We start from the raw sequence: 26,048 nt of genomic DNA, 5'->3' as shown, positions 1-26,048 counted from the left end.
GAACTAAACTGACTTCAGGCATGCTCAATCTTATTCAATAAGACTCCCATTGGCATTTTAGTTCCACTAGGCATGACTCTGATTTTCTGTTTCTCAAGAGTTCTCTAATCGTATACATTGAACAGAAATTTCGAGTGGTTCTTACAAAATTTTTATCGTCCAGTCATCTGCAATTCGAACATTAGGCTTGCGGATGGTGGGAACAGCTGCAGTGTTCCCGCTTATAAGCCAGAGTGGCCCCAATCCAATTTCAACCTTCTGATTCGATGGTTCAATGAGGGCGTTTTTTGCCCTATTAGAGTGTCCTAGCAGTATAATCCTCTCGATCACACAATCTGTGGAAAATTGAGGTTTCCCAGATGTGGTTGCTGCCACGTTTGAGGATGTAAGAATGCCATTTGAAAACACAAAGCGACGATGAATGTAGGCCCCTTGCCCGAATTCAAAACTTTTCCCATCATCAACATACAATTCACCTTCAGCCACTTGGGAACCATTAAGAGCTATCACCTAGAGGAGGCAAGAAATATGTGAGTAATAACCTTATTTTTCAATTTAACAACAGGGAATCCATCACTTAACGCATACGAGAATAACATAGCAATTCTGAAGAAAATTCAGCATGCAAAGATAAAAATGTTGATATAAGACCATGTAGCAAAAGAAAATATAAAGAGAGAGGAATTACAACCTAGGAGAGGACAAGATATCCTCAAAGCAAGAACAGGCAAAAAAAAAAAAAAGGGAAAGAAAACAAAACAAAACAAAATCAAACAGGTTCAACGAAGAAAATCTCACTTTAAACCCTTCCCGTCATAGTCGACTGAGCACTGCATATTTGATGATGCTGCCCTTTCTTCACTTTACTTTCACCATTATCCAAGCAAAACTTCATTGCCTCCAAGATCAGGCAATAACAATCCCATCTTATCCAACTCTTGAGCTCCAACATCCTTTGCACTAACCAATTCCATGGGGGTGGGTAAAATCCTGTCCCTATATTGATTACTCACTGCCAAGTCTTCACCCAAGATCCCTTCCTCAAAAATAGATACATCCTGACATAAGCAATATTACATCAGGACAGTCGGAAACAACCAAATTGTTCACGGAACTCATTGACAACAAACCATTGTCACAGAAAAAATCACTGACACTCGACCATTTTCCAAAAATATTGAACCATGTCATTTTCTCAATATGACTTCCTCCATTATCCTTCTTTAAGCTGGTCTTGCAAAGCCTAATCATCTTTTAAGAGTTTGCTCACCCACATGGTAACAGTTCAATGATTAACAAAAGGGATTTCTTACCTAGCCTCCCCTGCCACACTGGACAACACTTAACACACTTCATATCCACAGCCTTGTTACATCACTTGCCATCCCTGCTATCCAGGGGATTAAGCACCACCTCTGAAACTTCTGCTCTCTCTCTCTCTCTCTCTCAAAGGAATGAGTGCAAGAAGCAGGGCAGTTTACACAATGCTTCTAATGGTGGGAAGATGTCTTACAAAGAGGAGGTAATAGTAATACTAGAGAAGGGTCTCTGGCCGTGCAGGGGAGGCTCAATGTGCTGCTGGTACAGCTAGGTGATCTAGGAGCGATGAATGTTCTTCGGATGGAGACAGAGAGACAGAGAGAGAGAGACCCTTCTCTAGTATTAGTATTACTTCCTCTTTGTAAGACACCTTCCCACCATTAGAAGCATTGTGTAAACTGCCCTGCTTCTTGCACTTATTCCTTTGAGAGAGAGAACTGGAGAAAAGGGAAGAAGAAGAAGAAGAAGAAGGAAGAAGGAGAGAGAGAGGGAGAGAGAGAGAGAGAGAGAGAGAGAGAGAGAGAGAGAAGGATGATGCTGGGAAGCAGTGAACAAAGCAGAACTGGAGAAAAGGGAAGAAGAAGGGAGAAGGAGAAGAATGAGAGAGAGAGAGAGAGAGAGAGAAGGGAAGAAGAAGGAAGAAGGAGAAGAATGAAATATGATGCTGGGAAGCAGTGAACAAAGCAGAACTGGAGAAAAGGGAAGAAGAAGAAGGGAGGCTGCATGGGAGAAAGAAACTGCAACTGATCTGCCTAATACAAACAAAGAAACTACATATTTCCAATTCTATAACTAACACAGATAATTACAAAACAACCCCAACTAAAATAGAAAATAGACAAAATAACCCCAAACTAAAAAAATTTCTAAAATAAGCAGAAACTTCCCCAAACTAAAATAAAAATTCTAGCTACATTCTTGTCTCAAGATTCCTAAGGATCAACAAGCTTGTTCGTGGTGCGATTGAGTACTCGTGTGTTTTGGTGTTTGACATTCCGAACCTTTTGGCAAGCTCGTTTCAATTCCTTGTCTGTGACCATCAAAAACAGCCCCTAAAAGTACCTTGTAAGCCTTGAAACTCTACCCAAAGCCTTGATTGAAAAGCCTTGTTCGTTCTCTTTTAATCTTCCTAGAATTTCAACATGAACATGCTTGCTAGTACCATGCTTAGGGATATTTGATTTGTACGCTAGGACTTGTGATCTAAGACTTCTAATATAACAACTTTTAAAGTGAACTTGATAGCTTGAATGAAATGATCAACTAAGGGCTTTTGAACCAAATCATATATGTTTTCAAAATCTCAAATCAGTAGAATATGTTTGTGATGTTCATGCTTAGTTAATTCAATTCTTCTAATAGATTGTGATCTTGTGCGAGCGTTACAAAGAGGGTTAACTGTAGGACTAGGGCTACTTAGAATCGTCCTACATCATATTGGTATCAAAGCCTAGGTTCACATTTGACCCTACTGTGTGACAAAACACCACTCCAAAGGGTTGCCCTAGTGTTGACTGAATCCTTCCCCAACCCCTAGGATGTCTATGAAAGTGATGGTATAGTCCCAAAAGGGGGGTGAATTGGGTATTTTAAATTTTAATGTGCGGAAGCTTAACTTATTTTAACACTCATTTATCACGTCCCCTTTAAATAATCTCAATCACCACAAATATCTAATCACTGAACGGTTATAGCAATGAACAATCCTAAATATATATATATATATATATATATATATATATATGTAAGTAAAACACAAGCTTTATTTTATTTCCAGCAGATTTAAATAGGTTACAAGATATGCAAATATTAATAGTGTATTTAAACAATGAATATTTCACTATCAAAAAATCCCAACAAATTTAACCAAGCAAATATCCTTCTTGTATTTGAACAATTAATCAACTAAAATGAAGTTATCTCAGCCGATTAAATCAATTCAGAATTTGCAAGTTCATCAATCTCTTCAAATCAATCTCAGCATTCAACAATTCCCAACTCAATTTTCATTTCATGCAAGCAGATACTAATCAATTGATAATTGTAGAAAAGTAAAGAGGTCAAGGGAAAGAAAAACACCCAAATTTTTTACAAAGTTCGGTGGACTACCTACGTCCTTGCCTCAAGCAACTTGTTATAAGGATTTTCCTTACTCTCTCCATTCAATAGGAGGAGTTCCCTCTCTCCATTCAGTAGGTGGTGTTCCCTCTCTACAAGAATACCCCTCTGGCTAGACAGATTCTATCCCCAAATCATCAAGTAACCAGAATACTCTCTCAAATAGAGCGAATTTGTACAATATAAAATCACTATAAACCTCTTAATATGAAGAGGTAATGAAACTCATAAGATTTGAGGGTTCTCTAGACTGGGATGATTGAAAAACGAAGAGCAAAACCAGAGTTTGATTTTTCAACAAAGAAGAATGGCGCAGAACAGCTTTAGCAAGATGAAAATGATTTGATTTGTGTGATTCAATTGATTAGAGTTGCCCTAATGCGATTAGGGTTGCTCCTAAATAGTAGGTTTTGAAATCTGAACGCTTTTCCAAAGTTTGGAAACAATATATTCTCAAAACGATAAGAAATTGCGCTGTTTAAAAACTCAGCTGCGAACCTTCGGTTGCCCAAACCATTTAAAAATTAAATTTCAAAAACAGACAGTAACACTTCGGTTGCCCGAACATGTTCGGTCACCTGGACTATCAATCTGGTAGCCCGAACTTAGACCATCTAGATTTTTTTCACAGGCAATACCAGTTCGGTCGCCTAATCCTTGAGTCCGATTGCCCCAACATACTAATTCCAGACCAGTTTGTTCAATTTGTTGTGAAATTCAATGTTCTTTATTTCAAAACTCATTTGTGTTCTTTTGAAACATATTTCAACATTGAAAAGACATTTTCCGAGTTTTAGACATAGGCCTCTCTAAGTCCAATTGTATCCTAAGAGCTTCATACACAATCTATATATAGAGAAGTACTTACATGAGACTCCTAAAACAATACATATCAAATAAAAATGAAGTCTTTACGTCCTTGAAGCTTTATCTTCATCCAAGCTTCAGCCAATCCTCATTTAGCTTTTGTTCCTCATGACTTTTAAGCTTTAAGTACGATCCAATGTGCTTGTGAGTTATAATACCTGTAAATTTACTTGAAGCACAATTAGAATTCTTAGTTTGTCATCATCAAAACAGAGATGAAGCCTTGTTAGGCCAACAGTCGATTCGAGCCGAGAATCCTTACCCAGGTCGTAGGACTGATGTTAAGAGAGATGCCTCAAACAGATGAGCTTCAAGATCAAGTCCGTGACTTGAATCAAGAGCGAGTTGAGACCCGCCAAAAACTAGATAGGATGGAAGTACAACTAGTCCATAACCCACACCAAGACAATTTAGAGCTGCCCATTAAGCGAGGCAATGATGATGAACAACCTAGAGAGCCACCTATGCCTCTTAGAGAAAGACCTCCTCTTCCTCCACAAAGGTGAGTGAATCGCCAAGATGACTTTGTTAGGACACCCCCACGTCATTAGCCCTATGCCCAACATTGGGGTGATGAGGACTATGGCGTTGATGACTTTCAAGGTAGGAGACCTTACCATAGGGACCATTGTGATCCTTCCGAGGGTGTGATGAGGGAAGTGAAGATAGAGGCCCGACAAATGGACCCTAAAGCCTTCCAAGATTGGTTGACTAAGATGTATTCTTATTTTGACTGGTATAGGATGACTGACCCTCATCGGGTTAAGTTTGCAAAATGAGGTTGACGGCGCAAGCCAAGCTCCATTGGTTGAATGTCGAGAGGCAAGAGGCGAGGTTAGATCATAGGCCCATTGAGCATTGGAACCTAATGAAGGATAGGTTGAGGGAGAAGTATATACCCCTTAACTATAGAGAACACCTTAAGGATCAGCTCTACAGTTTGCGTCAGAGTAGCATGACCGTGTCAGAATACATGAGTCAATTTGATGAGATGTGGTGTCTATGAGACCGTTAGTCAACATATCTCCCGATTTCACATAGGATTAAAGCCTAAACTAAGGAGAAAACTATTTCCCCATCACATTGAGTCCCTTGAACGGACCTATAATTTAGCTTATGACTTTGAGCAAATGAATAAAGGGCCCATGGGAAAATGGTGTGGTGCCTCTTCAAATGAGTCATACTCTCGAAAGGTACAGAGTTAAGACAAGTCCCGACCAACGCAATCAAGTCAAGTCACCTCCCGAGGGAGCAATCCCACAGTCCAGCAACCTATGGAACAAGGGAAAAGCACCCATGACTAGATCCTTTCGCCGGAGTTCTAGCAATGCGGTGTGTTTCAGGTGCCATAGACAAAGACGCTTTGCCAAACAATGTCTCACCAGGAACTTGGCACTTGATAGGGAGGATGGTGAGGACGATCCTGAGGAGGATCAAGTATATGTTCCTAAAGTTGTATGTAGTGAGGATGAGTTGTCAAGTGAGCCAAACGAGAGTACTCAGTTGAGTGTGATAAGACGCATTATGATCATTCCCAAGGATCAGGAGGACTGGTGTCGCACTTCTAATTTCCATGCTTACTTCAAGTGTGAGTAAAAGTTTCAAGATGATCATAGATGGTGGTAGTTGTATGAAAGTTGTGTCTAAATCCACAGCTAAGAAGTTGGGATTGAAGGTTGAGCCACACGCACAACCATGTAAGGTAGCTAGGGTTGATGCCACTACCATGCCCCTGAGCCATAGATGCCTAATCCCCATTAAGATTGGTGATTATGAGGACGAGCTTTGGTGTGATGTCCTTCCCATAGACGTTTGCCCATATTTTTTTAGGACGACCTTGGTTATATTATTTGAATGTCTCACATAATAGGCGTGCCAACACTTATTCCTTTAGGTGTAATGGAAAGAGAATTGTTCTGAGTTCACTAGAGCCGAAAGGTGAGAAAAAAAAGTAGGAAAAGACAAAAACTAGTGGAAAATAATTGAATATCATGAGTAAAAAGCAGTTTGAGCAGGAGAGTCGAGATACACAGGTAGTGTATGTGCTTGTTATTAGGGTGACTGAGGTGCCCCTTCCTGCGCATGAAATGCCACTGGAAGTATCACCCATTCTTTCCGCGTTTGATGATGTCATCTTTGAGCCACCTAGTGAGTTACCGCCCATGAGAGACATTCAACATGTCATTGACCTTGTTCCTAGTTCATCTCTGCCTAATCTACCACATTATAGAATGAACTTTGAGAGAACATGAGGAGTTGATGAAACAAGTGAATGAATTGAGAGAAAAGGGCTTTATTCGGGAGAGCATGAGACCATGTGCCCACCCTGCTCTCCTCACTCTCAAGAAAGATGACACTATGAGGATGTGCATCAATAGTAGAGCAATAAACAAGATCACCATCAAGTATAGGTTTCCCATACCTAGACTAGATGACATACTTTATCAAATGGTAGGATCCAAGATTTTTTCAAAGATAGATCTTAAAAGTGGATACCATCAGATTAAAATCAGACCGGGAGATGAGTGGAAAATTGCCTTCAAGACCAAGGATGGGTTATATGAGTGGTTAGTCATGCCATTTGGGCTAACTAACGCATCAAGCACTTTCATGAGAGTTATGACTCAGGTATTAAAGCCTTCCATTGGACACTTCCTTGTAGTCTACTATGATGATATATTGATCTATAGCCAGATTAAAGGAGCACGTCGTCCATTTCAGGAGAGTGTTTGAGGTTTTGAGGGGATAGAAGTTGAATGCCAATTTAAAGAAGTTTACTTTCATGACTACACACGTCATCTTCCTTGGTTTTGTTGTGTCTGAGCATGGCGTTTCTATTGACCCTGATAAGGTCAAAGCCATTAGAGATTGGCCTACTCCCCGAAACATGCATGATCCAAAAAGTTTTCATGGGTTAGCCACATTCTACAGGAGGTTCATTAGGAACTTTAGCATCATCATGGCCCCCATTACAAACTGCCTCAAGAAAGGAAAATTTACATGGTTGAAATCTACGACAAAAGCCTTTTGGATATAAAGGATTTGATGACTAAGGCACCAATGCTACACCTCTCAGATCTCCAAAAATTATTTGAGGTCGCATGTGGCGCCACAGGTGTAGGCATCGAAGGAGTACTTAGTCAAGTGGGACACCCCATAGCCTTCTTTAGTGAGAAGTTGAATGAGGTAAAACAGCGGTATTCTACCTATGACAGGGAATTTTATGTTGTAAACAAGTCACTGCGACACTGGAGACACTACCTCCTCCCTCCGGAGTCTGTCTTGTACTCAGACCACTAGACCCTTAGGTATTTACATACTCAGAAGAAGCTAGGGCATAAACATATGAAATGGGCTAAGTACATACAACAGTACACCTTTGTACTCAAACACCGAGCTAGTCTTGAGAACAAGGCTACTGATGCTTTGAGCCGAGTTGTTGCCACCATACAAACTCTTCAGGTTAAAGTTGTTGACTTCGATAGCATCAAGCAACATTACTTTCAATGTAAATACTTTTGTGATATCTTTTCTGATTTGCTGCAAAAAATTCCTAGATCTCACCCGGACTTTGAGATTCATGATGGATTTCTTTTTAGAGGGGCCAGACTCTGTATCCCATTCACATCTCTACGTGACCAGCTGATTTGGGAATTACATGCTGGAGGTGTTGCGGGTCACTTCGGTAGAGATAAGACCATAGCAATGATTAAGGATAGGTTCTACTGGCCCAATCTGAAGAGAGATGTTGCTTGGATTGTTTCACAATGTCGTACTTGTCAAACAGCGAAGGGTAGGAAACAGAACTCGGGATTGTATACCCGTTTACCCGTGCCACAAATTCCATGGCAAGATATGGACTTTGAGTTAGGTATCCCCATGACTGCCAAGGAAAATGATACAGTGTTTGTTGTTGTGGACAGAATGTCAAAAATGTCACTTTTTATTCCATGCAATAAAACACGTGATGCCAACAAGATTGCCACTATATTTTTCAGGGAAGTAGTGAGACTTCATGATCTTTCCAAAACCATTGTTTCTGATAGGGATGTGAAGTTTTTGAGCAATTTCTGGAAAACCTTATGGGCAATACTAGGTACCAAGATCAAATTTTCAAGTGCATATCAACCACGGACTAATGAGCAAACTGAAGTGGTAAATAGGAGCCTTGGGGACCTATTGAGATGTTTGGTAGGTGAGAACATCATAGCATGGGATTTATGTCTTCCTATGGTCGAGTTTGCATTCAACAGTTCAATGAATAGGACCACGAGACTTAGCCCATTTCAGGTTGCTACAGGATATAATCCTAAGAAGCTTGTAGATCTCATTCCATTACCACCTAAGTCTAGAGTGAGTGAGCAGGCTGATGCATTTGCAAAGCACATACATGATTTACACTCTCAAATAAGAATGAAAATTAATTTAAGCAATGAGCATTATAAATCTATTGCTGATGTACATCACAGGTTACAGGAATTTTCGGAAGGTGATATAATTATGGTTTGAATTCGCCCCTAATGGATTCCTTCAAGAAAGTTAAGAAAGCTTCGTGCCAAAAATATGGGACCATTAAAGTTCTCAAGAAAATAAGTTCTAATGCTTACATGTTAGATATTCCTTATGATTTTGGTATAAGCAATGTATTTAATGTTGAAGATCTAACGCCTTTTCTGTAAGCTAATTCTTTTGCAAAACCCAGCCATACTAACCCTTTACATGAACCTACTCCATTCATTACTCTAGTTGCACCAGAACAGCCAAATTTACCTTTGCCACCACCATTAGTCCCACCAAAGAAACTTGAGCAAATTGAAGACATTTTAGATGTTAAAACAACAAACACACAAGCTGGAATGTACCAAAAGTTTCTGGTCAAATGGAAAGGGAAGCAGCTATCAAAAAGAAGTTGGATTCTTAAAGATTATGTCCGATGTCTCAACCCGGAGCTATATAATGAGTATTTTCGACATAATTCTCCGGAGGAGAATTCATTTTGGTTGGGGAGAGATGATAAGGATCAACATGCACCTCGAGTATCTTTCGCGGATATTATGACACGTGGACGACCACCTGAAGTCCACCATTGATGTGAACTTTATTTGCAGCAATTAAAGCTTCTCTTAGAAGCTAGCTTGGGAAGAAGCATGACAACGTGCAAGTCAAAGAGTCTTGGGTTTTCAAGAAGCATTTATTTCATTTTAAGTTCCTAGACTCCACTATCATATTTATTCTAGTTCCTAGGCACCTATTTCCTATGACAAACAATTTCCTAGGAACCTCATTACTTATGTTTTAAATGTTTTATTTTACTTTTGTATTTTCTTTAATCTTTTAAGAAGCCATGTGCAAGTCAAGCGCACGTAATGCTATAAATATGCCACCACTTGTATTGTAAAAGGCATCTTGCATTATCAATTAAAAAAAAAAAAAGGTTTTTTCTTGAACTTGTGAAACTTGTTCCTCTCCTTGCGAGTGTGTAGTGTGAGGCTACGTTCCGTCTCCCCAGAGATTGGGTGGGGAGAGACCACGACAACATCAACGTCATCATCAACACTACACACCCACACCTCTTTCATAGCTCACAACCACAAACACCTCAAGCTTCATTCTTGTCTCAAGAATCTTAAGGATCAACAAGCTTGCTCGTGGTGCGATCGAGTACTCGTGTGTCTTGGTGCTTGACATTCTGAACCTTTTGGGTAGCTCATTTAAATTCCTTGTTTGTGACCATCTAAAACAGCCCCTAAAAGTACCTTGTAAACCTTGACACTCTACCCGAAGCCTTGATTGAAAAACTGTGCTCATTCTCTTTGAATCTTCCTAGAATTCCAACATGAACATGCTTGCTAGTACCATGCTTAAGAATATTTGATTTGTACGCTAGAACTTGTGATCTAACACTTCTAATATAACATCTTTTAAAGTGAACTTGATTCATTGAATGAAATTATCAACTAAGAGCTTTTGCTTTTGAACCAAATTATATATGTTTTCAAAATCTCAACAACTTGTGAACATTAGAATATGTTTGTGATGTTCATGCTTGGTTGATTCAATTCTTCTCATAGATTGTGATATTGTGTGTGTGCTACAAAGAGGGTCAACCGTACGACTAGGACTACTTAGAACCGTCCTACATCACTAGGAATAGGTATTCCGTGAACCAAATGTAACCTGGCTTCCTAGTTATTCACATGTGAAGTGGGATTGTAATCGAGCCTGCTTTATGATAAAATTGTGTTTCTTGCTTCTGTGGGCTTGTGCAACTGGGGCCTCTGAAGGACTCCGTTTAACTGATATTCAGAGGGATTGGAAGTCTTTTCTGTACTGACAGCTTTCTTCTTCTAACCCTTAGCTTTTGCTGATCAAGAGGATGTCTTATCTTCCTTTTTTCATACCGTTATCTCCCTCTACTTCATAATAAATTTCTTACTTTATCAAAGAGAGAAAGAGCCAAAGACCCAACCTAATCAAAACTAATTTGTCAGTCATAGCCCATAGGGATATAAATCTTCAAAATAAGTTTCAATAACACCATCCAGAAGTATCAGAAGCCATAGATTTTCTGAACTCCAAGAATTCCTAACGTGGAAAATCATAGCAACAAAAACACAGTGGACCAACAGCACTTGAGAAATTCATAAGCCATGTTGGACAGCCTTTTCTCAATTGATCAAAGTTTCTAGACTGGGGCTTTAAAAGCTAGTGAACAGCTTGAGAAAAACATTCTGGAGCCTCGAACACACAGAACTAATGAAACAAATAAAAATGTGCAAAGGAATATCATTTTTATGGGCTTTCAAATGTGTGGTTTATGAGTCGCCTATCTGCTGTAGTAATCCTCTATAGTATTGTTTATGATCAGCAAACAAAGTTTCATTAAAGGGAATCAAAGGGATCCCACCTAAGTACAAACAACAAGGGAATCACCTGCATTGCAGAGTCAACCAAAAACAAACCACTATGCTATCTGCTAACGATGGAAATCCAATGTTCTTTAATACGTAACATGTAAGGACAAGGATTTACTCCTATCCTTGCTAGAGCAGATACCTTTCGAAGCCCATAACTCTCCTTCCACTGTTTTGGCAGTAACCCACAGCTGTCTGATCAAAAGACATGGCCAAGTCACAAAGAATTCTGGTCTAGGAGCAGTGCAAGAGGACGCAATCAATAGTTTCAGCACTTTCCAAATAGAAGAAGCACCTATTCACAAGGGGCAGCCCCCTTTCTCTGCATGTTATCACGGTAAAAATTTTCCAAGAATTGCCCGCCGCACAAATAAAAGAACTTTTGTGGGGGCTGCTGTTTTCCAGATGAAAAATTCTAGGGGCAGTTGTTGCTAATTCCTGTTGGAGGAGTGAGTTTCCAATAAGAGGGAACAGGGACAAGGTTTTTTTTCCAATCTATACAAGTATTTATGACACTTCAAGCTCATATATCCAGCTACTGCACATGTGTCACGAACCAAGCTTGTCCAATGCTTATGCTCACTTATGGCTACTAGACTCATGTCTTTTGGGTGCAACCATCATGTAGATAGTAATATAGGATTTAACTTTTAAGTTTATTAGCACCTTAGAAAGAAAACGGAGTAAAAAAATGAGAGTATAACTGCTCTGAATAGTGATGTTTTCTAGTACTAGTATGAATTGCACAGAGAGCTCTTTAGGGATGTGGGTGCCATCAGTCACTGACTAGTTATAGTAAATGTTTTTAGCCTATTTGCTTCTCTTGCCCGTCTTTGAAGGCAATAAGATAAATTACTGCTTTGCTATTCACCTTATGACTCCCTTGTTACTTCATGCTTATGACTTGTCATGTATTTCTTATTCGACACTTGTAAACATGTTAATGTGGTGTATTCATGATTGACTCTCCGTTCATTAGTTAAGCTTGCGTGACACAACTAGTGGCCCAACCTTTCACACAGTATAAGCGTTTGGCCTGAAGTATCAAGGGATGACAATAAAAGAAAGACCAACTCCCACAAATTTCTAGTCCAAAGGCAACAGAGAAAATGTGATCTGCTGCATCTTGAGGGTTTCATTTTTTATTAATTTGCTTAAAAAAAAAAAAACTATGGGAGATTGTTAATATATGCATGATAGTCCCTCAAGCTTGCATAGGATAACCCTATTTTTTTTCTTTAGAATCAAAAGCATACCAGAGTGTAAGGATCGTCCAGCATCTGTGTAGAGCTTCGGCGAAACCGGTCTTTCCTTGCAATGATAGTTCCACCTCTTTGGAAACTAGGAATGGCCTCTTCAGAAACATCCAACTCATGGGTCATACCTCCCCTATATGCAGCTCCAGTTCTCAAGTCATACCAGGATTCTTCACCAGGCAAATACACTGAAGCACGTTTCGCATGCTGGTTGAAAATTTAACATCAGTTTGTGAAACACAACCAAAAAAATTGGGAACGTAACAAAAGACAGAACAAAGAAACCAAAATTAAAATATATTAAAACAAAGGAAATGATACAGCTGCACTAACCTCAGTATAGATCCCTTGCACCAAAAGGCTATTTCCAACCATGAAAGCCTCATCATTGCCAAAAGTAGTTTCATCATAAGGGTACTCCATCCACAGTGGACGTGCCACTGGAACACCACTTGTGTTTGCTATTCTGAATGAAGTGTAAAAATGTGGAAGCAAAGCATAACGAATATGTATGGCATTCCTTATAAGTTCAGTCTTCCGCTCCCTGTAACAAACATGGTGTGTGTTTTTATCATGAGTTAAAATAATTGCACAAAAAAAAAATATATGTAGATGGTTGATGCATGTACAGTGACAATTGATACAAAAGAAAGGCCAATTGTTGAACATGTTCCAAAATATCTTCAATCGGTTTTACAACCAGTAGAAAAGATTAAGTAATTCTGAAGCGCACAATGCTCACATATTGTACCCATAAGTTGACAATAACCAATGTTATGGCCTTCCTACTCAGTATAATACAGGCCCAAGACTTGCAGTTTTATTTTGTCTATGATTAAAATTTCAAGCATAATGTACGGCATACTAATATATCATCAAATTGAACAGATAGTATCAGTTAATTAAAGTCACAAGAAAGAAACTTTATCACACTACAGACTGCTCAAGGAACTAATTACCTTTTTTGTATGATCCAAGGCAGAAGCCTCTTGATTTTTAATATCTTTGTATGGAAAGTAAGATAATAATTTTTGTAATTAGGCCTGCAGGGTAGTAGGTGTGATGTTAATAAATGGTTGGGATGTTCTTGCGACGGTCCAGGGTCTATGTGACATGTCCTACTGATGAATCCCTAAATAAAATCATCAGTGTCCACTGGGTGGTATCATTCAGCTGTTGTTAAAGTGGTAGTCAATGGCCATATAATACGGTCATTGAAGTAAATGCTGCCTCTAACAAACGCACATTCCAGAAATAAATTTTGTAAAGCCACAAAAAAGTTTCACTCAAACTGAACAAGAAAAGAAAAGGTTCACTAAATTCGAACAACTAAACCACTTTTTTTTTCTTAAAATCCGTAGTTATTGAAAAATCATTAATGAAGCAACACAAATGTGGGCACACACACAGACGGGGAGTACAACAACAACAAGCCTTAAGTCCCACTAAGTGGGGTCGGCAACATGAATCCTTCTCTGCCAATTCACTTGATCCAAAGCATTTTCCTCTATTAGATTAAGGGCTATTAAATCCTTCCTTCCTTGATACCAAAAACACAAAATTTTGAAAATCTAAAACTATACAAATGAACACATGAATCCCCCTTTTCTTTTTTTCCTACAGAACTCTACAGTCATATTTTTCTTTCAAAAATTTTGGCTCAATCTCATCCATTTGGATTGTCTCAGCCCACATTCTATTCTTCTTATTCTTCCAGCAATGATTGGCACAATTAGCAACAACAAACACTTCTATCTGATAACCACAAACACTTGCAAACGAGGAGGATATATTTACCCTCCTGGTTTTCTTCTTCTTCCTTTTGTTGTACCACTCTTCTACCTCTCAAATAAATTTCTGTGTTAAACAAAAAAACATATATTATAATTTTTATTATAATAGCAGTAATCTAATAATATATGAAGATAATAAACCTCAATATAAATTAAGGTAGTTATGCTGTTGGGCAATCAAGTTCACTTCAACAGTATAGAATATCCTACCCAAATAGCCAAGGTTCCCGCCTTTTGGTATCTTGATGAGAATGGGCCCTAAAGAAAGGATAGTAGGCAGCCAATTGATACCAGCGAACTAACAACTCAGGCTTAGGGTTTCCAAAATATCCACCAACATCCGCACCTGTAGAAATCATATTCACCATGACTTTTGGTAGCATAATTAGAAAATTAAGAAAGGGAAATATTTACTCACCAGAGAATGTGATTCCAGTTAGACCTAGTGTCAAAATCATAGGAACAGAAACCCTTAGATGATCCCAATCAGCTGTGTTATCACCTGTCCAAACTGCTCCATACCTCTGAGTACCAGGAAAGACTGCCCTTGACAAAACAAAAGGCCGGTCCTTCCCATCTCCTCGCTTCAGAAGCCCATTAGATGTAGCCATGTGGAAGTAGTACCCATAGGCATTATGTACCTCTCGGTGTTCTACACCTTCATAATGTAAGGCATCTCTTGGCATCGTCACCTGGTTCCAAGAAAAGAGTTGAGCAAAAACACCAGGATACGACCTTTTAGCTCTTCCTAAAATCAGACTTATGATCTTAACATTTTCTTTTCTGGTTGAAACAATTCTAGTTTCTGTGTAGAATTACATTAAGATAAGAAAACAGGGTACTAATGAACAATTGAAGAACTGAAAAGTAAATATGCAAACACACACACATATACCGGATAAAAAAATGTATCAATGGCTATCCAAAAGAGTGCAACAGGGCGAGGAAAAGAGTCCTCCAAACTACAAGAGTAGAGAAAAGAAAACAAAGATGAAAACAAAGAATTACATTCATGCTGCCTTCCAATCCCTAACCAAGTCGGGCAGCGGCACCCTCCTGGAAAAATCCAATGGAATGGGCCCAAAACGAGGCTAAGTAGACAGCTCTATCCCACAACAAACAGGGAGAGATAGTTCGATCCCTCAATATACTCGCATTCCTCTCTAGCCATACGGTCAACAACTCTGCATAATAGAAAAAACTCCGTTGCGCCAAAGAACTCATCCCTTCATATTCTTCCTTAAATACCAATACTCTCACCAAAAGGAAATTGCTCACCGCCCATGGAGATGCTCAAGATTCACCAGAACCAAAAAACAAAGCACCTTAGAGATGAAATACCACCTAGCAATGAAGGAAGAGGTGGCATTTGTTTCATTAGACTCACAACACATCACACAAATGTCAAGCTTGAGGGCCTTCTGGATTGTAACAAACTGAGTGTTAATCCCATTCAGTTTCACTGTCCACAAGAAAGTCTGAACCTTGAAAGGAACTTTAGCCTCCCAAATGATGTGGTTCCAAGGGAAAAGGCCAGGGAAAGAAGATTTAAGGAGATGAAAAAAGAATGATTTGGTGGAAAAAAGGCCTGAAGAATCACGCTCCCAAACCCTCTAATCTCCCCTATTTGATCAGAACAAAGTGGTTCAAAAAGGTAAGTAAGATGAAAAGCTCATTTATCTCCCTTTTATTGAGATTCTTGAACTAGCTAAGGGAGACGAAAAGACATGGAACTTGGGATAAGAACTCCAAGGGCTTGCATAAGAAACATTGCCACTTCCGAAAGAATCCCACCTATTTTGATGAGCCATAGTACATACTTTTGATCACTTTGTGCATAAAGAGTTAACTTCTAAGCGGAACCTCCACAAGCATTTTCCAATCCAGGACATAGTATACAAGTTATGAGATTTCAGTTTTTATTTTAAAAAAGAAAGGAAAAAAGTTACTTTTGGAACCCAATATTCCACATATATCAGACATCTTACAAGCTAATTGGACCTGAAACCTATCATAGATGTATAGATATATATACACATCATTAATGCAAAAATAAAGAAAATTACAGTGGAAGGAGGATGAGGCATCCTCCAAAAAAATAGCAATGCTGCCTTCCAGTCCCTATGGATATCAGACAGCAAAAGAGCCTCAAAGACCCCAAAAGAATGAGTCCAAAAGGAAGCAATAAAAGTAACTTTCTCCCAAAGTAACTTTCTTACGCTCCTTCTTGTAGCTCTTCTTCTCCTTAATAAAATATATTCTCTTTCCCAAAAAAAAATTCGATACCACCGCCCAAATTTTGTGTTAATTTTTTTAGGCTTTGATGTTTGCCTACAGAGAACATATACTCCACTCCAACTCAAGTTGCTTCATTTACTGTTTAATTCTCTCATATTTTTATGTGAAATAGACATGCCTATTATAAAATTAAATGATTAAAATTTTGCAAATCAAAAATTTTGCAGAAAGTTTCAACAATTTTGTGGGAATTTAAGACCATGGAGTCCACACACACACACAAAGAGAGATTTTTCTCACACAATTGCTCAGCCGTAACTTAACTATGGCTTTTTTTATATTGTGATTTTTTTTATATTGTCAATTTAAAATATGGTGCTATACAATACTATAGTTGATTTTCTTAAAATATTTTTTATAACACATGCATACCACATAACAACCTATTATCTCTTCAATCCACACACGCACAAAGAGATACAATGAGAAATATTTCACTCAAATAATCAGTCAGCCCTAAATTTGACCTTTTTCATATAGGTAAGGATGAATGATCATCTCATATAGTAACATACAACTTTTTCATTTTAAAATTTTATCTTAAGATTTAATATATAAAATAAACAAAAAACTTCCCTACAATTTAAGAAATATTCCTATTTTCAATATAACTTATAAATAGAAATAATCTAAATAATATAGAAATTAAATAATTTAAGCATATTCAATATATTCACTTGCAACCACACAAGTAACACGGGAGAATTTGCATCTATGAATGTGTGTGTAGTTACTTACACCCAGTGCATGGCTAACAAGAACTGTAGCCATAACTTAACTTTCTTTGGGACCTCAATACCTCATTTGACAACAAAATAGGATTTGGCACTAACTAGTCATGCTTGCCAACAGTAAGTATATGTGTATTAAAAAAATTTACCAAACTGTAATTCTAAGCAGGGACAAGATGAAAAAATCATTAATCTTAAATCACTTTTATATTTGACATCCATGACAAGAATAAGAATAGTAGCATCAGATTGACTTACTTTTGGCGATAAGTACAGATCTGCTTCTTTTTCAAATCAGTACAGATTTGCCCATATACACCAACTTACTGATCCTAACACCCCCCCTCCCCACCTTTTTTTTTCATGGATGCATCATCAATGCCACTACTGTGCGATTACCGAAGGAATTTTATAGAACTGTCAGAGATTGACAATAGATTCTAAAATACAATTTGTAGCAGAATATGATGGCACATAAGGCTTTTATCCCCCAATCTTTGCACCATTTGTTATGATGATAGTGCTAAATCCACTACTTATCCTGTCTAGCACTGTTCTATTTCTTAGAATTTGTGGAACAAAAATTTGTTTGGCATGGTTGGAGAGCATTGGGTTGCCCAAACATGATAGATACATTCTTGCTTACTAATTTTTGGGGTTTTGGAAGAGGCAAGGATGCTAATAGGTTGTGCTGCTATTTTGTTTTCACTGTTTTTTGGTGTTGTTTGAGAGGAATGCATGCATGGGAGCTTTTTAGCTTTGTCACTTTGGTGTAGAATAAGTTTCTTGGCTTCTCTTTCGGCTTTTTGTGACAGATGCATCAATGGGACTTGTTTTCCAGATTTTCAATGACATTGGTAGGTAGGCACTATTATATTAATGTTGCTTCTATTTATAATTTTTTTTCTTCCCTTCGAATATTTTTTTCATTTCTTCTTATCTTAGGAGGATATCTCATCTTCCACTTTCTATGTCTTTTCACCCTTAATGAAAATTTTTCTTTCCTCAAAAATAAATAAATTTAATCACATTTTACAGCAAAGGGCTTGGGCCTAATGGCTCGTACAGCCAGGATCTGATTCTCCAACCGAGAGTTTTTGAGCGCTCGTGTAATCTGCTAGTAAGGGGAGGAAAGTGCACACATCTAGGGCATGATAAAAGGCGTCCAGAGTATCTGCCAAGTATGAATGTCCAAAGGAACTTGGAAGACAGGAAGAAATCACACAAATGAAACATAGCTACATACCTCAGGACCATTGAAGACAGAAGGTTCGTTCATATCATTCCAGATGTACAATGAAGGAGTTGATCCAGCATAATTCTCGAATGAGAATTTCTCAGCCCACCATGACCTGATATCCGGGTTTAACATGTCTGGGTATGAGGAGGAACCAGACCAGCACCACCCATCAAAATCATTGCCAGTTGCATCCTTGACATAATATCCATTCTTAGCAGCCTCCTTGTGGATGTGGTAGGACTCATCCCGCTTGATATGAGGATCCACAATAGTAACCATGTGCCTGCCCTTTGCCGCCAGCTTCCTCTGCATCTCCTCAGGGTTAGGAAAAAGCACACTATCCCATGTAAAATATTTCTTTCCATCCGTATGCTCAATATCAAGCCACAATACATCGTATGGAATATCGTATTCATCAAACTTGGAATCCACATGCTCAACATCTTCTTCATCCCTATAATTCCACCTACACTGATGACAAGCTGTGGCAAATAGCTGCGGCATTGCTGGCGTACCAGTCACGCTTACATATTGCCGAACAACATCCTTAGGCCCCGGACCTACAAAGAAGAATGTATCAACAACACCAGCCTCACTCATCCACAATGTATCGATCCTTTTCCGTGAAGAAGGCAGTGAGATCCCCGATTCAGCATCCCAACCAGACCCCAATACATCAATCTGCATCTCAGCTGCATTCAACCAAAAAAACCCAGACGTACCCCGGACTTTACCGTGCGAAAGCATGAACGGTATGGACCCGTAAATCCCAAATGGGGAATCGTGGAGATACTCAAACACATCCAAATTAAACAGTCGATAAGGTTCTGAATCTTCAACTCCAGGCCCTCTTGTGGGTTTCAAAGCAAGACTAGTGGCATGCTCAGGGATACCATAAACAAAGTCAGCTCCATAGAAAGACACATCGAAGCTAATGGACTGCGGACCGTAAGGCCTAGTATCCGTATGCCCCCGAAACCTCTCCTCCCACTCCTCCCCGTCCTTCTTCACCCTCAGCTGCTCAAAATCAAACAGTCCATGCGAATTCAAGGAAACAACGCGATCGCCATTCTTCTCGCGCACGTAGACCTCGAACGGGTCATGCCGAACCACCGCCTCGTAACCGTACGACAAATACACAACCGAAGAAGGACTAGAATCACCATCTACCGTGACCGTTGAAAACCTCTGAAGCCACAGCTTCTTCCCGTAAAATTCCGGCACGACCACCTCGGGAACCTCGAACCGCTTCTTCGGTGGGCTGAGGCTGGGGTCCTCATCGATCTTGAGGCGCAATACCCCATCCTGATAAACGGAGAGAACGAGGATCAAGGGCTTGATCGGATCATGATCTTCGACCTTCTGCTCTTGATTTTCCTGATCGAGCTTATGCGAGCCGCCGGACCCCGGGAGGAGCTTGGCGGTGAGGTCGCCGTCAGTGATGGAGACGTCGGCGACTGTAAGGGAGCAGGAGCCGGGGCGGCGGGCGCGAGCTCGCTTGCAGAAAGGGGTCTGGTTGCAGTTCCTGAACTCGTCCTTCTTCCAGGAGGAGACGGAGGAGAGGTGGGCGACCAGGAGGAGGAGAAGGAGGTGTAGAGTTCTCATTTGCGCGGACATGAGAGAGCGCTCACATGCTCTGGTACGGCCTCTGCGAAACACTAGAAATGGGAGGGAAGATGAGGGAGGACTTGCAGCAAGGTATGCTTACTGGTTACAGCGTTAGTGAAAGGGAGGAGGAGGAGGAGGAGCATCCCAGTGGTCGGGGCACGGTGCGGCTCCTGGCGGAGTGTGGCTCCGGCTTGCCACGTCATTGATGGCCCACAAAACTGGGTCTCAACTTACGTGGCAAAAGTTGGTTGGTCTTCAACGAAACCGGTGTTAGAATGAAGAAATATGTGAATTGTTATGAAAAATAGGTCATGCAAATGTCAGCGTCACCGCCATAATTTTTTCTCATTTCATCTTTTTTATAAATAATATATTAAATAATATCTTGGGTAGGAAAATACTTTTCAAAATAACTTTAATGTAATCTTGCCGCTAAATTCAGCGAGATTCAAAGTGATAAGATAGTTGAGATTGCGACACGTGGTAAGCAAATCTCGTTGGATTGCCTGAAATGTCAAAACTTACTTTCTCTCACAGGTTCGTTTGAAATTGTATATATGCCCTTCGGCCTATGATTTTTGCATTTATCCTGGATTTTGGTTTAATATTGTGATTGTTTTAGCTTATATTTGTTGTGCATTTAATTATAGTGTATTTTGAGTTTGTTGATTCGATTTGAGGGGACGGCTTGCTTAATTTCATCTGAGTGCTGGATCAAATCGATCTGGGTGTTTGCTACCTACTGTGGATCCCAAGTGATTTGTGTTGATTTGACCTCTCTTGCATCCTTGACCTTTCGTGATGACGGGGCTTCCAAAATTTTATTTTAAGTGTGAACAATAGAATTTTTCCAAACAATCCAACTAGTTTACTTATAATAAAATGGAACACCCAAGTTGGACATACACTTTACCACAATGAGCATCTACGTCAATCTTGTAGCAGTTGTAAAGAGCTTGCGTGCTTGGTAATGGGCAAATGTGTCAGGGTGAGAGGAGAGCTAACCTAGAGAACCAATCATGCGTCCGAACAAAACAAAGAACATGGGGAGGGCGGCGCCGGGAACGCAGGCCCCAATGCTTCCGACCAACATCAGGAAGTAGTCCAACGCGTTGGCGGCCGCAAGCAAGCCGGTAAATGAAGCTTTGCTCTGTTTTCTAGGTGGATGTTGTAATTCTTTCAATCATAAAAACAACGTATATTGGAAATTAAATAAACCAAAGCTTGATTTGTTCTTGGGCTTACGGAAACCGAAAGGGAGGACGTTGATTAATCAATATTTTTCGGAAATCGTAAAGGAGTACGTTGATTGGTTAACAACCCAAACCTATTAACTGAAGGTTTATTTGAATTCCGATTTTGGAAAGAGTGATTGAATGTTATTTTAATCTTCAGTTCAAAGGCCAATTATAGGACTTGCACATTCATATACAGGGCTGCTGAATATTGTAAAGCAAATATTGATTACTTATATTGTGTGTGTTTGGTTTGAACAATTAATCAATTGGTTGTGTATGTTATGGTTGTGGATTGAATAGAAGATGTAAGTGTTTGTGTGGATTTCCCAATCAAAAAGAATATAAGTAGTCTTTAAAAGATTGTAAAAAGTAAAGAACTCATAAAAAGACTCTAAGGAACTTCAAATAACCCAATTCACCCCCCCCTCTTGGGACTAGGGTGTTACACCTAGCATATGCCGCTAGTTGAGTTTGCGTATAATAATAGCTACCAAGTCAACATCGGGATGACACCTTATGAGGCATTATATGGTCGGAGATGTCGTTCTCCATTATACTAGGATGAAATGGGTGAGAGACGAGTTCTAGGATCAGAATTGGTGCAGCAGGTGTATGATAAAGTCCGACTTATTAAAGATAGGATCAGTACAGCTCAGAATCAGCAGAAAATCTATGCAAATACTCGCTACCTAAAGTTTAGGTTTGATGTGGGAGATTAGGTATTTTTTAGAGTAGCACCGCAGAAAGGAATTATAAGGTTTGAGAAGAAGGAAAAGTTGAGCCCTAGGTTTATTGGCGTATTCGAGATACTTGAGAGAGTGGGTTCAGTCGCCTACAGGCTAGCTTTACCACCAGCTCTATTCAGGATTCATGATGTATTCCATGTTTTCATGATGAAGAAATACATTCCAAATCCCTCCCACATGATCAGCTACGAGGAGATAGAGCTTAGAGATGCTTTAGCATATGAGAAAACATTAGTGCAGATTCTAGATAGGAAGGAACAAGAGTTGTGCACTAAGAAAATTCCACTAGTAAAAGTCCTATGGAGGAATCATGCAGTAGAGGAAGCGTCGTAGGAGCTTAAAGAGGAAATACAACAGAAGTACTCACATCTGTTTAGTGGGGATCACTATTAGTCAAGGAAAAGAAAGGTAATAGTTCAGATAAAGTCAGTATTGTTTAGTAAAAACCAGTATCGTTTATACAATGCAGGGTAATTAATGTATAAGTTGTATTTTATATTGTAGGATAGGTATTGTTTTTGGTTTTGAGAGAATTTTCTTTTATGTGTATACTTATAATCTCCCAGAACCATAATTGTAACCACGATATTCCTCCGCCATAAGTGAAGGTAATTAATAAAATAAGTAGCAAATTTTTCTTAAAGGATGGTGTATATCACAAATAGCAAATTTTGAGGATGAAATTTTATAAGGAGGGGAGAATGTAGAGACATGAAATATAATAGCAATTAAATAATAAAGAGAAAGGGAGATAAATGGGAGGGAAAGGAAATCCAAAAGGGACAAAAGCAGGGTTCGTCAACGAACCCCTTGGTTTCGACGACAAATGCCTTTATATAGTTCGTGAACGAGTTTCAATGTCTCGTTGATGAAAAGATACTGAGAGGGGAAATTCAAACCCTTTGGTTTGTCGACAAACTCATCATCTTCGTTGACAAACTTCCTTCATAAGTTCGTGGACTCGTCCACGTGTTTCGTTGATGAAGCCACATGTCCAGCCACCTATAAATATGCAAAAATCATATTTTTGGCGAGAAAACCTTCCTTCCTCCTTTTTTTCTCTCTCTAGAATTCAAATCTTCAACCTTCTCTCTACGATTTCGGCTCCATTTCTCCCTGTTTCAATGATCAGAAGTTACCACGTTGATCCTGAGGAGATTCTCTACAACTTAATCCGAGCAGAATTTTGGTTTGAGAAGTTCAGGCACCATCCCAAAATCAAGCTAAGTGGGTTATTTTAGGGTATATATAGTTAGTAGGCTTTTCGAACCCAAATCTTGTGTTAGATGAAAATATACTAGAGTAGAGTTGATTAAACTGGGGTGTTGTGATTTCAGGGTTTGGGTTTCCAAACACCATAAGCATGGGTTGAGGATCCTAGCGGGTGTTTTCTCAGGAACCCAAGTAAAGATAATAAATAATTTATAGTTTAGGAAAGTAAGAATATGCGTGTTCAGGAAAAATGTGAATATGATAATTATTCTGGATATTCAGTTGATTGATAGGGATACATACATATGTGTATAATTTCAAGGTCATGGAATCACGAACGCTACAAGCGTAAGTTAGAAAAAATTGTAAATTGACTTCAGTTAGCCAGGTAAGGGAAATATGTTATGCCAGTTAAATAAAAAATTTTTACCAGAAAAGTGTACTATATGTTTATCGGTTTTCAGAGTAAGAAAATATACAATTTTACAGATTATAGTTAATGAGCTTTATTTATTTGTGTGGCATAAGAAATATTAGTATAGCATAGAATTCTACTCAGCTGTTATAGAAATACGATTATACAATTTTATAAAATTATGATTTACACAGTTTATTCAGATATACAGTTTTCATAATATTATGATATACAGATTACAGAACCATGATATACAGATATTACAGAATCATAACATACAGTTATTACAGTTTATACAGATCAGTTTATTACAGCATTATGGTTACAATTTTATAGAATCATGGTTATTACAGTTGAACAGAATCATGGTAAACCAGTAAAATATATAACAGTATTATATAGTATCAGACCCTGATGGATCAGATCAGATTACAGAGCACGATACTGTAACTATTACAGTATAGAGTGAAACTACATATCTCATATAGTGTGTGGATTTTATGGGTAGTCGATCGTGCCTTGGGAGAGATTGTAGGCTCCCCGGTAGTCCGGGTTGAGGCAGCCCGATTTAACGATAGAGGTTTTAGTTGACATATCCTGGTAGGCCAACCAATGTTAAGTCCCGCCTACACAACCCTATCATGAGGGGTCAAGTCATGACATATAGTTATCCATCCAGGAAAGTTTTCATAGTTTTATATATATATATTTACAGAAAACAACAGATATACCTATAAATACTAAAAATATGATTAAATAGAAATTTCAAAAACAGTTGTATTTTAAGCCACATAGGTGTGAGTTATACTGTATTTTATTTTGTGTGTTATCTCAGCTTCGGTTGATTAAAAGTATATTGTTCATGTAAACTCAGTTGTCATATACTGGTAATAACATATTTCGCCTTACTGAGAATTGTCTCATCCTAGTAATTTAAACATTTCAAGTGATCCAGTTAGATGAGTAGATCGGGCTCGAAGATAGAGAGGAACTTGTACTACCTTGTCTATAGGGTAAGTGGATGCTGGAAGATGTATTTTTGTGTAGATTCTAGATGATCTGTAGGAGAATACTGGAGAGATGTGTATATATATGTTTTGGGAAAATACTGAATTCTGGTATTGTAATTATGGTTATATGATTTTATGATTTTCGCTGCATAGGTGTGTTATCTTATGAATAAGAATTTCCCGGTGCCCACTTTGGGACCGTGGCATTATAGTAGATATTACAGGGTATTGGAGTAATATGATTTTACAACTCATATAAAAAAAAAAAAAAAATGGTATGAATTTTTGGGTCGTTACATTAATAATCAATAGAAAATGAATTTGGCATACGGCTAATGATGAGAGCCATAAATAAACGTGGTGCAACACGTTGTAAAATAATAAGGATGCTCGATCATCGTACACTCAAGAACCTCTCCTGAGCTGTGGCAAAAAGATTTTAAAATTTTCAAAGACCTCTTTTGAAATTTAAAAAATATTACAAATACCTCCTACAGTTTATTAAAAAAATAGAAACTTCCCCTCATATTTTATAAAAAATAAACTTTTTTAGACCAGATATGTGTCTTTTTTACAAACCTCAAGAGAGGTCTAGGAAAATCTCCTACTAAGGTATAAAAAGTAAACATGGAGGCTGTAGCGCAAAGAGCGATTTTGAACAATCAAATATGCTTACTTTGCTTTTAAAAAATATACTCTCAACTAACAGTTTTTAATTTTTCAAGTAATTTAAGTATCGTGTGCTTTCTTTAGTTTTCCAATACCTTGCATAAGAACCCCATAAAATATTTTTTAAAATTTTTCATATAAATGCTATACAACCAAATAATTAATTTATAATTTAGGTATATTTGGTAATGTTGATGATGACAATGAATGCAACCGCGGGGAGGCAGTGTGTTTGGCTAAGAACCAATTCAACTGTGGGATGATTGGGTTGGGCAACCATATGCCCTAGCTACTACCTACTTTAGTCCTATCCTCTTGAGTTCTTCTTTTCTATCCAACAAACGAAAGTTCCCATCACTTGGGACTTCGATTCCACTTTGTCCTGAATTTTTTATTTTTTTTATTGAAATTTCAATACGTTAGTGGGATTTCCTATATTATTGTTTCTGGAAAATGATGCATTTTAGGGTTACAAATCAAAATGAATAATAAATAGCTCATATGAATTATGAGAAACATTTCGCATTAATAAATGATGATGTTGGTAGAATGCAATCTTTATTATGAAAAGTTTAAACTACATCAGGTACATTCACAAATACGAGGAGACTAA

General features: G+C 38.5%; 1 protein-coding gene across 1 annotated transcript; it reads right to left on the bottom strand.

The window, feature by feature from the left end:
* LOC131159363 (probable glucan 1,3-alpha-glucosidase) lies at positions 1-20,412 on the bottom strand. Its single transcript, XM_058114225.1, has 6 exons — positions 18,544-20,412; positions 14,687-14,960; positions 14,479-14,614; positions 12,809-13,019; positions 12,476-12,682; positions 1-510 (listed from the first exon to the last, which is right to left on the bottom strand). The coding sequence occupies exons 1-6, from the start codon at positions 20,152-20,154 to the stop codon at positions 142-144; spliced, it is 2,808 nt and encodes a 935-aa protein (XP_057970208.1). The 5' UTR covers positions 20,155-20,412; the 3' UTR covers positions 1-141.
* Positions 20,413-26,048: the final 5,636 nt, after the last annotated feature.

This window comes from Malania oleifera, chromosome 7 (genome assembly GCF_029873635.1).
Source record: "Malania oleifera isolate guangnan ecotype guangnan chromosome 7, ASM2987363v1, whole genome shotgun sequence".
NCBI classification, from domain to species: Eukaryota; Viridiplantae; Streptophyta; class Magnoliopsida; order Santalales; family Ximeniaceae; genus Malania; species Malania oleifera.
The sequence above is the reverse complement of the archived record's forward strand: the minus strand, read 5'-3'. Positions and strand labels throughout refer to the sequence as shown.